The following is a 13,599-nucleotide window of genomic DNA, read 5'->3' as shown; positions in this document are numbered from 1 at the left end:
ATGGACATACGCATGTATGTGCACAGGCAAAAAATATAAACAACAAACTGGGACGCTTAAAAATATTATATAAATGTAAAAAAAAGCCTAAAGATTCAATTTTTTTGTGGTCCTTTTGTGGTCAAAACTTTGTAAACATTCACACAACTCATCTATACGTGTAATATCACATTAGGAGATTCAAAATCATTACAAAATAAATGAAGCAAGGTTGAAACTTTTTCAGATATCCCAATTAGTATCCAAAAGTGATGTATCTACTTCAAATATTGCATGAATGAGGCTTGACTCTCATTTTAAGGTATTTATACAAAGTCACTACTTGATTTAATTGCAGTTAATCCCAAGAATCAAAAATGGAAATGGAAATGATGTTTGAACTTATTACGCAATAATGTAACTAGGGTTTTTTAAACTCAGGGTAAACACTTAGCTAATCATATTAGCACTGGGGTATTTTGGACCCCCTCTATAAACAAAAAAAATTGATACCAACCTAGCTACATATCTTAGCTAGGGGTTAAAAAGTTACTTGTCAAGTCCCTTCAAGACCTTTTGAATGAAGCTAAAAAAACATTGGTAAAAATACCTTTGAAACAAACACAAACAGTACAAACACTAAGGAAACACAATAAGAATCTCAAAATCACTCAGCGGATTGTTTACATTCTTTGACAACTTGGGTTACCATATTGCAATTGTGGTGTGAAGGTATGAAGTAGCATGTAAGACCATTTGGCTTTTTATAAGTGGTTGTAAGGAGGGTTTATACATGCGCAAATCGAAAACGAAAGTGGGAGAAATAATGGCCGACATTTTCAGCATGGATAGCTAATTTTGTAATTTCAAGAATTTTGAGCAGAGCACAGGAGATATACCTAGGTATAAGTTTTTTTGAATGGTACAAATGTATATGGTTATATCTTAAATTTATTGTAACGATAGGAGTTATAGATTTGCGTTTGCCAAGCTAGCTAGGTTTATAAAAAAACGTTTTTATTGGACAGTCAGGGTAAACACCTAATTAGGCAGCATGACCTAATGAGGCGAGTCGTAGGCAATGTGATGTAGTTTAATTAGGCTACCCATAGTCTAACTAGGCGAACATAAACTTTCTGTTGTAAATACGTCGAAATCATTGCGTTTTGCAATACAATATTTATGTGAATCAAATCTGTCCACTTTGCAGATAGTTTTGACCAATTATCGTCTTATTTGCATCGCGCATTGGTAACTTATGGCCCAAACCTTGTGTGGCACTATTTGTTGTTTTAAATAATGGATTTCAGCCATTCACGCCGCAGGAAAAAAGTAAATATGGCAGACGAAAAGGTGGCAGTGTTCACCTAAATAGGCGACACTTAACCTAATTAGGTTATATATTTCATTTTAACATAATTCTTACTTGCGCGCGTACATATCGAGGCACAAGTGACAATTTTGGAATCATGGTTGCGTAGACTATCCATTCTGAACAAAGATTTTTTTCGATTTTTTCTTAGGAATGTGTGAAAAGCCATTAAATATTGTAATGTCTTAACTAGGTTACATATGGCCTAACTAGGCTACAATGAGTTACCTAAATAGGTGGTATGCCCTAATTAGCCGCCTAATTAAGTGTTTACCCTGACTGTTGGGGCCCAAATGATGTTCTCGTTTCAACTTTATTCAGGTCAGCTATGTGGCTGTGGGGCTAAAAAGATCTGTTCCCCTATTTCTACAAAAAAACAAAAGACAGATTCTGGATGACTAGCTATCTTGATAAATTTTTGTTTCTATTTTTTTGCTAGGCAAAATAAAGCAATTCAATTGGCTAATTACTCTTTTTAGAAGATTTGATTAGTTAAAATACTATTTACCTGCCAAAAAAAATGTAAACAAAGTTTATAGCAAGTCATTTATTTAGTAGTTTCCTGTTTTTAAATACGGAATGTATATTCTGCCGGTACCGTCCGGCTAATTTGGTAACTTATTCTGCCAGCACCGACAAAATACTAAAAAAAATGATTCTGGTAGCAATGAATTTTTCTACCATAATCCTTTGTTGCAATGCATCATTCACAGAATCTGATCTCAGTAATGGCTGTTAATTTAATCACAGAAAAATTAGAAAAAGATTTAGCAACTTTTTTGCTCCTTGCACCTAAATAATTTTGTTACCAGTCCATGCTGTTACCAGTCCATGCTGTTACCAGTACATGCTGTTACCAGTACCAATTGGGTAAAAGTTACTTGATCAGGTAAAATTACCCAATTGGATAAAATTACCCAATTGGTTAAGTCATGGAACATTTTACTGCAATCCTGGTACAACTTACTATATACATTGTTAGAGATACCAGCAGGACAAGAAATAACGCCTGTGTCTCATGTAATAGTTAAATACAAAGAGGCTATATACAATTCACTCCGTGCCTTATATATACAAAGAACAGTCTGTATATATGCAGTCTCCGACACTATACATTGTAAATGACATCATACAGTTAGAAATTACTTCATATGGGATAACAAGGATCCATAACATTTCCTTTTCACATGTTTCGACATTTTGTATGTTTGTGGAAGGGGAGTTGTGTGAAAAAAGAAAGCATAAAGATTATAACCATAGTCAACTCTAATATTAAGGGTTGAAAAAGCACAAGCAAGAAGAGTACATACCGTGCTGGCAATCCAATTCAAGTAACCATCCATGTAGCCCCGGAACGGCGCAGCAATTTTTTTTGCTTGGTGAATTATTGCAAAAATTATTATTACTTCCATGTAAACAATAATCAGAATGCAGTTTACCCCTATTCGAAGCAGAAAAATACTCACCTGATTGAGGCACATCTTTCTCATCGGGAAGTTGCAGACTCACTCGATTGGGTAATGTTATCTGATCAGGTAATACTTACCTGATTAGACTACAGTGCTATACTGGTTACAGCATAGTTAGTATGCTACCTTTAAATTAAACTTCTAATGAAGCTTAAATAAGATAATCAAAGTGTAAATATGCTGTGTTATACCTTAAACAGTATATATACAGCTTTTGTTCCATGGGCTGCATCAGGTTTTATATTTTAATAGAAGAAGTATATAACTTAAAATTTAGATTTGTTGATAAAACCATGTCTAATTAAAGGGGAAGTCCGGTCATTTTTCAAAATTTGTGTGTTGAATAAACACCATCGTGTTATTAATTTCTGCAAAATCTTTTTTAAAAATTCGTATTACAAATGATATAAATGTCTATCAAAGTTTAGGATTGTTACTGTTTTTTTTCAAACGACGCCATCTTTTTGTTGTTATCATCGAGGTCTGGGCTCTAATGTTTATCGTGACGTATTTTATGACAACAGCTTTCTGCACGCCGGAATACTTCAGTTGTCGATTACACCACTTCAAACAAGTCATAAATGTACCATTGATTTTACTGTTATCATGGTTACTTGTGGTGCTTTAAATTGTGGTAACTCTTCCACCAAAAAATCGGTAGCTGATGTAAAAGGGTGGCATAACGTTCCCACCGAAAAAGAAAATAAACAACGTCGTAAGAAATGGCTAGCAGCTATGAAGCGAGATCCACCATATCCAGCAGACACGAATTTCGTTCTTTGTGGTATGCATTTCACGTCCGAATGTTTTCAACGCGATCTCAAGGTATTTCTTGCACTTCTTAAATTTTTCTTGACTTCTTTTCACATTATTTCTTTTGTAAATAAGCTTGTTGCGAAACTGTATTCACCTTCAATAATTTTCTGAACACCTGTCTTTTGATCTTTTTGTCCATAAATAACCAGGGGGTAAAAATACATTTTTAAATTTTATTATTTAGGCGGAGCTCTGTGGCTCTGTGAGAAAGTTTATATTATTACCAAACGCTATTCCATCGGTATTTTCATTCTCGAAACCGCTACCTGCAAAGCGTTCTGCATCCATTGCAAGAAACGAAAGAAAAACAAAACGCCAGGTAACCCAGCAGGCCAATCGTGGTTAAACATATTTTTACACGTTTTTTATAAGAACATTTAAATTTTACCTCAGTCTGGTTGTTCTTTTTTTTTACACTTTTTCAGCCTCGAATGTCTTTTTTATGTGCTCTTCCAAAAAAATGATCAGATTTAAAAATCTTGGAGTTGGAAAAAATATTTGTTCTTTTAAGGAATAAAAAATTTCTTAATGTGTTCATAACTTTAGATTGTGGATGAAGCTTGTACGGCAGAAGAAAACTCAGGTGGCCCGGAAGCACCTTCCCTAGAACTTGAGCCCCTTTTTAAGGATGCTATTACGCAAACTGTTGATGTCGTCATGATCAACAAAGAAGTTAGCTGTGCTACACCAATGCGAACAAAGAGCACTATGGTTCCTGCTGTGTTATGCAAATCAATGTCTACTCAGATGAGTCCAACTTTGTCTTCGACGAACACGCAAACTGTTATATTAACTCAATATGCTAGCGTTTCCACAGTCAACCTTATTGCGAAAGAGGGAGATGAAATTGGAGATTGCTCTTCATTTTGCGCAAGTGAAGTAGAAGATCGCGCTGATCCGGATGCATCTTTCAATGTCAGTAGCGATGTTGATACGGTCGATAGTAGTGCCGATACGGCTGATAGTGATGTTAATGAGCAAGATGTCGATGTTAGGGAAGGTACGCAGTCGATTGCACCTTCAACAATGTTTCTAGTGTACTTTGAAATGCTTAAGTCGCTCTTCAAATTCTGCTTTGAATGCGGTGAGAAAGCTACTATCAAAAAACATATAACTAAGGGTAGTATGCTTATTGTGAAATTGGTTTGCGCCGGTAACCACGAAGTGACTTGGAGATCACAACCTTACTTAAATCGAATTGCGGAAGGAACGGTAAGGCTGTCTGCTGGAATATTGTTCAACGGATTAACATTTCAAGGTGTGAAAGAAGCATTTGAAACTGCCAATGTTAACTTTATAAGTAGGTCGCAGTTCCATGAACTTCAGCGAAGATTTTTATTCCCAGCCATAAATAGCATTTTTACGCATTATCAGGAAGCCACACTTGTTAGACTCGTTGCGCTTGAGGGTGTCGATTTAATTGGAGATGGTCGCTGTGACTCACCTGGATTTAGTGCTAAATATGGTACATACAGCCTCATGGACGCCATGACAAATGAGGTGGTGAACTTTTTTATTTCACACGTTCGTTTAGCAGGAAACTCGGCACGCATGGAAAAACATGGACTTGCTGAGTGCTTGGAATTTATCGACGAAGCTGGCGTAATAGTGGACACACTAGTTACCGACAGACATAGCCAGATACGAAAGTTTATGCGCACCGAACATGAACATATATCGCACCAGTTTGATGTGTGGCACATGACAAAAAATATCAAAAAAAAGATTTTGAAAGTTGCAAAAAAAAAGAGCTGTCGTGACTTGAATGACTGGATGAAGTCTATCATAAACCACTTCTGGTGGGCTTGTTCGACTTGCGAAGGAGATCCAATATTATTGAAGGAAAAGTGGCAGAGTTTACTCTGTCATATCCGTGGGGTACATTATTGGGTAAATAATACGCTATATCATAAATGTGCTCATGAAGAACTTACCCTGCTACAACAAGCTCAGAAGAAGTGGTTAACTGAAGAAAGCCCTGCTTACATCGCCCTGGAGAAAATTGTTAATGAAAAACAGCTACTAAACGATTTAAAACACGTAGCTGATTTCAAGCACACTGGACAGCTCCAGGTTTACCATTCCCTGTTGAATAAGTACTGTCCCAAACGCTTAGCATTCTCGTACGCTGGGATGGTTGCTAGGACGCAACTAGCTGTGCTTGACCACAACTCGGGTGTAGAACGACAACAAGCCACTACATCCGATGGGAGGTTGAAGTTCAAAGTTTCTTTCACCAAAATTACGAAGGAGTGGGTGGCAAAAAAAGTAATGGATCCGAAAGAAAAGAAATACCAAGAGGACTTGATGAAGGAAGTGTTTGATTTGGTTCAAAAAATCAAAGCTCCTATATTTTTTAAGTTGCCTGAAACACCCAGAAATATTGCATTAAAAATAAACCCTGGGAAGGAAGTTGTTGTCTCGAATATGCGTTCAAGATTTACCTAAAAGTAACCCCCAGGTTTATAAATGATATTTAGCATTACATCAAGAAACGCTTATTTTACAATTCCGGGGGACATTTGTTATATTTTAAAAACATATATTGTAAAAATTTCATTCATCATCTTTACAATTATACATGTTCTTATACATTTTATGTGTCCAAATCCATTCCTGATTCTGTGTATGGCACGTATACCCCATCGGGCTGCGGGTATTCATTACGGATTACCCACACAACACATGATGGTATAGGCTTTCGATAACCTATGCCCAGTCTTCCATACACCCACCATATATATTGTTTATAAGCAGCAAACCAATATGATCTGTTGCAAAGTTTATGACGAATCCCTCTCATGTTGTGAATAGCACCTAGTGCTGTCCGTAACACGGGTTCCGGCAAACAAACCATTTTGAATTCATCCGAATTTGTAACACACGTATGACCTAAGCGAAAAAAGAAAAAAGATCTTTAAAAAGGCGTACCCCCGTGTGTAAATAAACAACGTTTAGCTTTCTAAAACTTTGTTGTGACAGAACAGAAAGTGATTGATGTAGCAAACAAGGAAGTAAAATACACGATAAGAAGATATTTTAATCAACAGAAACCTTGAAAATGACCGTCCGGAATATCATTATTATCACGACAACATAAACTTTCCGTTTCAGTGACCATAATTTTACACTTTTTGCACTGGCACCACTCAACATTTCCAACACGATTTCCAGCTTCAACATTGCAGTTTTTAGCACCAACGTTGTTTCCTAAAGCTTCTAAAGCTGCAGCCACTTCACTTTGACTCCGTTCCGGTTCGAACATGAAAGGAGATAAACCAAACTCTTCATCTTCATTAAATTCAACATCGCTTACATCAGAAGAGGAAGATGACATAACTACTTCAAGATAAGTTTACTACTGCAAGAAAGTAACGCGCCGAATGTTGTTGTCACGAATGACGTCAGAAGAATATTAGTGTCCAGACTACTCGTTGCGGAAATATATCATGAAGTGAAAGTAGAAATGATATGAGGCAAAATTGCTTTTTTCATGACTTTTAGAACTTTTTAGCTGAAAAATTTTTTTTGGCTGTTATACAGACATGTAATATTGTGATTTTAAAAATTTTGAAAATTTACCGAACTTCCCCTTTAACTAAGGGTTTGTAAAATAGGACACGTCCAGCCAAGGTATAGCTTTTTTCTGATTTTTAAGATATAGTATATATTTTAAAAATATATACTTATACATATATATACTAAAAATATATATAAAAAATATATATATATACTAAAAAAAAATATATATATAGTGTTAATATGGAATGGTCATTAAAACCATATTTTGTGGCGGCAATCTGAGCAAAAAATTGAGCAGCTGGTATGCAACTTCTACAACAAACTGTTTGTTTTCATTTCAATTTGTCTACTTTTCCAAGATAAGTGCATTCAATTGAATATTCTCACTGTCAACATTTTTTTTAATGTTAATGTTCCAATCAAAGCAAAGCAATTTTTCTGTGTGTGTCTGGTAAACTGTTTTATTTTTGGTATCATGCGTTGTGAGCATGGGACACAAAGGCTATCACAAATTTTTAGACGCATTGTAAACATATTTTCAACGGATAGAAACCCAAATAAGAAGGTATTTACAAAATAAATTACGAAAAATAAGCTATATTCCACAAAATACAAACGTGCCTTGAGCTGAGTAAGCAACCAGCAACAGAAGTCACAAACAAACGCCTGCCCCCAATAGGCAACATACAATATAAACCACAAACAAACCGCTGCACCTAACATACAAACATAAAAGAACTTACTAGAAGTCACTATTGCGTACAGCCAAACATCATGTGTCATGCACACACAAACCTTGTATAACGCAATGAAATATATATCCAAGAAAATTAATGACACTGAACAGATATAAATTCAAAAAACTAATGCATCATAAACAAATAACAGATAATATCATGGGAATACATTATTAGTTACAATTTAAAATACAATTAAGATTTCACTATCTTAAAGAGAAACCATGACAATGATAGAAAAAAAGCTAGTTTTGACAGAAGTAATCAGCACTAACATGTATTTTATTATATATTGTAAAAATATATTCTTGTTTTATCTTTAGATTGATGGCACAAGCAATTCAGCAGCATTATCATAAACCATGGAAACTGTTGGTATCCGTATGTTTAACTCGGATGAATGTTATTAGTAAAGAACTAAATGAAATTGAGCAGCGTTTTGCAGCATTTCAGGAGGATTTGGAGCTTAGAAACTCTGTTTACAATGACTATGAATACAGGAAGAATGTGCTTAAGGCTGATACACTAAAAGTATCAAAAACAAATCATGGAGATGAAGAAACTGTTGATGCTGTGCAAGCAACAAGAGAGTTGGCTTCAATGCAGGTACATATTTATATTATTAGTCATTTAGGAAACCTCTAAATTTCGAGTAATCTCTAGATAAAAAGTAAGTTTAGGTGTTAATAATATTGATCTGTGTTAATAGTGTTAATAATATTGATCTGTGGCATACACATTGGATAATTTGGATTTCAAATATTTATAAATTTTCCATATTTGAGCCGGACGAGTTTAATAAAAATAGATTTATTTCAAACGGCTAGAAATCAAAAATAATATTTGAAAAATAATTCAAATACATATAAATAGGAACAAACGCATGTGTGCAATAGGCCAACAACATACAACACAGAAATTTTAACACGAATACCACACAGCATCTAGATCATGAATAAAAATGACTAAGACAAAAAAACAAATCCAGAAAATGGCTAGAAATAAGTAGCTAGTAGCAAGAAACAACGCTAGAACTTAATTGAGCAAACAAAAGACTAGTGCAGCATAACAAACAAAAAACAAACTCATGGAACTAAACTTATTTTAAAATAAGATTGAGATGTTACTTAAAGGAAGCCATGTCAACAACAGAATGCAAGAGAAGTAATCAGCATTAGCAATAATTTTTTTTAAAAAATTTTTATCTTCTTTTAGCAAGTTATTTTAAAATACCCCCCCCCCCCCCTCCTTCCTCCCTAAATTATAAATAAATATTTTTGAGGAGCTGGGCTTTTAACTTACTAGATAATTTACCATATCCACTGGTATGGTCTTTGGTAGGCCAACATTGGTGGTCGTTTTAGAACTGGAGTAGACAGTCTTCTCTGACTTGTATAGAGCCCTTTAACAGTCTTGAAATGTGGTTGAATAAATTTTTTTAAAAATGTTTATTAAAGTGGCAGACACTGCTTTCTCTAATAATTCATTAATAACCATAATTAATTTTTCTTTGCTTAATACACTTTATAATTCCACCAGAGTGATGTGTCCAAAGACTTTCTCTTTTTCTTTGGTACATACATATTTGGTCTATTTGGTTTTTATGGAGGAAACAAAAAAATAGTGATAATAAACAAATCACCACCATCACCATCTTCACCATGACCATCTTCACTGTCACCACAATTATCATCACCATCACCCCCATCACCATCACCACCACCATAACTATCACCAACTGTGATTCACTTTTATTTTTCATGATGCTAGCATTGAATGGACGCTGTGTATTAATGAACTTTAAATACGACCTAGATTGTGTTAGTTCTAAAACAGTTTCACTGCAACAGGTCTATAATCAACTCCTACCAAGTCTTCATTGATCTACATCTTAGTTCTCACCCAGAAACTGTGAAGTTCCTGCATTTTATTCTCATTTATCCTCCTCAATTCTATCCCAGTGTAAAAGCATAAAACAATTGTCGTAAGTTAAAAGTAACCTGCTATAGTTGTTTGTAATTACACTGAAAACGACTCTTTGTTTGATGTATTAAATGCTGTAGGGTGAAGAAGTATTTTGTAGTAATGTTTAATGTCAATGTGTTGCAACAGACGAGGCTTACCTTTGTTGTCCGTAAATTCCATTAGACTTAGTTTCTTTTGACATTTCTAATTGTGCTTAGGATCAAGAAGATATTTGGGCAGCAGATTTAAAGAATTTATCTATTGCATCAAGAAACACAAAAGATGATCAACTTGACAATCGCACTTCTTTAAACCGATGTCTGGAGAAAGAGCTACATTTTGTTGTAAAAGACAAACATCTTTTGAATTCGGAAATTTCGTTATATCCATACACAGCACTGGAAGCAAATGAGAGTTTGAGAGAGGTTTGTTGTATTAAAATTATCACTACTTCGTAAAAAAAGCTCTTTTAACCCTTACAATAACACACCCGTTTTTTGAATAGGCGCTTTTTTAGCCAAAGAAAATTACCTTTTTAAAATTGCAGTTGCAATTGGTGGTGCCTAAATGCTTTATGTTTTAGTACTGTTAGTAGCCCAATACCTTTTCTAAAACATGAGGGAGCACGTTTCACAACAACCTAATTCTCACGACTTTCTACCTAATTTTTGACCATCGACCTATCTGTTGACCAAGGGTTAAATAAATTCTGGATTTAGCATCCCAATTCTCTCAAAACAATTTTCTCTTGAAGTCACATGCCTTCCTGTTTTGTCAACTCGTTCCTAATTCGCTGTGTGGATTAGAAAGACTGGCTCAATATATTTTTATATCAAAAGGAGTGCTTTTATTTCATAAATCACAGAGTCATGGGATTTTGTCACCAGTCATTTCTTTAGTTTGATGGAATTGGCTACGTAGTCTGAATTTCACTACAATCATCTGTATACATTTTATACATCAAGTACCATCTGCAGACCACTTTGTAATAATTACTAAAGAGATAATATCTATATATTAATTCTTCTTATCTGTGTGTATATGTGTGCACGGTGCAGCCAAGGTACAACAATCACGGGTCTCCTTTCTTAATCTGACGGTGACCTCTTTATTAATTTGTTAGCCAGTGTTGTGTTTCTTTGTTTTTAGGCATCTGAACGTCTCCTCCAATCACATGGCATCAATTCTTCCATTTTGTTTTTAAGCAATGCACCAGTTGGTGTTGTAAAGATCAGATTTAAAGAAGACGAGGAAAGAGGGGAAATTTATCAGGGAGCAAAGGTAAAATTTTTGTTGTGACTGAGAAAAAAGTTTTCGTTTATTGTTATTTAGTTTTTCGAATCCTCACAAATTACAATATGATCCCTACTACTCAGGCTGCCAAGTCCAACTTTCAGTCATTTTTACATACTATTCTCCTTCAGGTGTTTTTCACAAAAGCGCAACTTCGTGTTCCTAGCAAGGAAAACACGATTGATTGCAAAGCTCCTTTTGAATGGTTGACACTGGACGAACTTCACGGTGTATGTGGCGACGAATATTTTCGAAGAGTAAGGACGTTCGTGGCCTAACGTGCTGCTGTTGGATGCATGCTGGAGAAGAACAACAATCAGTGTTCATGGACAATAAAACCACTATCTCAATGACATTTGGTAGAATGACATATCTGGTGTGTCTGGAGATTAAAATACACGATCTGTATTTATTAATTTATTTTTTACCTGTGTAAGAAATAAATCAATAAATGAATTTTCGAGAACAATGAAAAGTCGTGTTTTTTTTTCTTTCAGTCAGTTTATTTGTTTTTTATTTCTTCTGTTGATGAACCAGGGTTGCCACTCTAAGTCAAATTTGAGGAGATTTTATAATTTTCAATCTTTTTTGAGATGATGGTTTTTAAAGTAATAAAGAGATTGGGCTACATTTTTTTTAAACAAATGAAGCATTTAACCAAAGAAAGTGCAACGAAAGTTTAAAAAATCTTAGAGGAGTTTTATAGAAGATTTCTTTAAATTAAGGTGTTTTGCGAAGGTCTGAATGAATCGAGTCGCTAAGGCCTGATTTAAGTCAAAATTAAAGCAACGGTAAAGTAATTCTGAAAATTTGCAACTTATAACATTTCATCTATAAAAAATAGTTCTTTGAAAAAAATTAATAGCTTATAAATTATAGTGATGAACGATTGTTGTTAGAATCCTGTAAAACTCCTTAAAAATTTTGAGGCGTAATAAAGTTTGCTCTTAGGCTACTGTAACAAAATGGAGACACTTTTTAGATAGATATATTTTGTGAATTTTTAGCTATATAAAAGATATATAGCTAAAAATTCACAACAAAGCAAATTAATTTTAATTACACCAGTCGAATTCCGGCCAAAGTCTCAGAAAACGTTTTAATAAACGCACAAGCAGCTTAATGAACATATTTTTCTGCACAAAATGAGTATTCTGGAACTTCTTTTCTTTTTTTTCCTTATTAGCAGACCTTTAAACATCCTCCTAAAAAAGTTAAAATCACCGTAAAATACTGATATATTCTCTCTAATTAAAAATTAACGGTTGCCAGTGACATCGACTCTTAGAGAACTTTCTTTCTGATGCGGACACCTACAGAAAATGATGCAACTACAAAACAGTGTTCTTTCTGTTTCATATCAACACGTTTATGGTTTTTCTGGGTCACAAAGACGACACTTAATGAAGATTTCAAGTCAATATCGTCCACACCGTCAACCCGCTTATTATTATTACTTTTTTGTTAAAACCTCGACAAAGGCATAGACATATAGGCGAAAATGTCAACTTACCAGGGACAGAAGCTGAACTCAGGTTCCAACCAGATTTAATAAGCTAAAAAGGCCTAAGAACGAGGTTGGGATTAAACCCACTATTTCCTTATTTCAATTATTTATCAAAAACAAATTCGCTTTTTTTTATAAGCATAAAAGCGACGTCAAGATTTTAGTGAGAAATCTCGAACTAACTTTTGTGTCAGGCAACCTATAGTAACTGGAAACGAGGCTATGTTATTCGGACGCACCGCCCTCTCCATCGTTGAGAAAAAAATGACAAAGTTTTTATCTATATCCCGCCTTTCCTGGTATTTTTACGTCTTTGCTTTAAACCTTTCTGGCGTTGGTCCTTATCATGCGTCAGTACTTCATATGTGACCCAACATGAAACACCACAAAAAAAGCACGATCATCTTTTCAAAAATACAAATTATTTAAATTACATCGACGTACATTTACGTTTTTTGAAGTTAAAAATATATAGTAATAAGTTCTACAGTTGTCTCTCTCTACTCCGAATCTCAAGGGGGGATAACTTTCTATTCGGATTACAGAGAGATTCGGATAGTAGAAAGTCTCTCTAATTCGGGTAAGAGAGAGAAAAAAGTAAAAAGAAAAGGTGAGAAATAAATTCGGATTATAGAGAGAATTTATCCGAAAGGGTCCTGAAAATTAGTTCGGATTATAGAGGTTTTCGGATTACAGAGTTTTGTAAGGAAAATTGACGGTGATTCGGATTCCCCCCCCCCCTCCTTCCTCCCTAAATTATAAATAAATATTTTTGAGGAGCTGGGCTTTTAACTTACTAGATAATTTACCATATCCACTGGTATGGTCTTTGGTAGGCCAACATTGGTGGTCGTTTTAGAACTGGAGTAGACAGTCTTCTCTGACTTGTATAGAGCCCTTTAACAGTCTTGAAATGTGGTTGAATAAATTTTTTTAAAA

The 13,599-nt window shown here is 34.7% G+C and overlaps 3 protein-coding genes across 3 annotated transcripts; 2 read left to right on the top strand and 1 right to left on the bottom strand.

Moving 5' to 3' along the window:
* Positions 1 to 728: 728 nt before the first annotated feature.
* Positions 729 to 11,628, top strand: LOC130625518 (39S ribosomal protein L46, mitochondrial-like). Its single transcript, XM_057440622.1, has 5 exons — positions 729 to 882; positions 8,219 to 8,501; positions 10,079 to 10,285; positions 11,010 to 11,141; positions 11,285 to 11,628. The coding sequence occupies exons 2-5, from the start codon at positions 8,223 to 8,225 to the stop codon at positions 11,429 to 11,431; spliced, it is 765 nt and encodes a 254-aa protein (XP_057296605.1). The 5' UTR covers positions 729 to 882; positions 8,219 to 8,222; the 3' UTR covers positions 11,432 to 11,628.
* LOC130625517 (uncharacterized) lies at positions 3,109 to 6,230 on the top strand. The gene is made up of 3 exons (XM_057440621.1): positions 3,109 to 3,645; positions 3,821 to 3,955; positions 4,183 to 6,230. Exons 1-3 carry the CDS (start codon positions 3,427 to 3,429, stop codon positions 6,082 to 6,084), a joined length of 2,256 nt encoding a protein of 751 aa, XP_057296604.1. The 5' UTR covers positions 3,109 to 3,426; the 3' UTR covers positions 6,085 to 6,230.
* On the bottom strand, positions 6,233 to 6,973 carry LOC130625229 (P2X purinoceptor 7-like). Its single transcript, XM_057440287.1, has 2 exons — positions 6,691 to 6,973; positions 6,233 to 6,528 (listed from the first exon to the last, which is right to left on the bottom strand). Exons 1-2 carry the CDS (start codon positions 6,971 to 6,973, stop codon positions 6,233 to 6,235), a joined length of 579 nt encoding a protein of 192 aa, XP_057296270.1.
* Positions 11,629 to 13,599: the final 1,971 nt, after the last annotated feature.

Source organism: Hydractinia symbiolongicarpus, chromosome 14 (genome assembly GCF_029227915.1).
Source record: "Hydractinia symbiolongicarpus strain clone_291-10 chromosome 14, HSymV2.1, whole genome shotgun sequence".
NCBI classification, from domain to species: domain Eukaryota; kingdom Metazoa; phylum Cnidaria; class Hydrozoa; order Anthoathecata; family Hydractiniidae; genus Hydractinia; species Hydractinia symbiolongicarpus.
The sequence above is the reverse complement of the archived record's forward strand: the minus strand, read 5'-3'. Positions and strand labels throughout refer to the sequence as shown.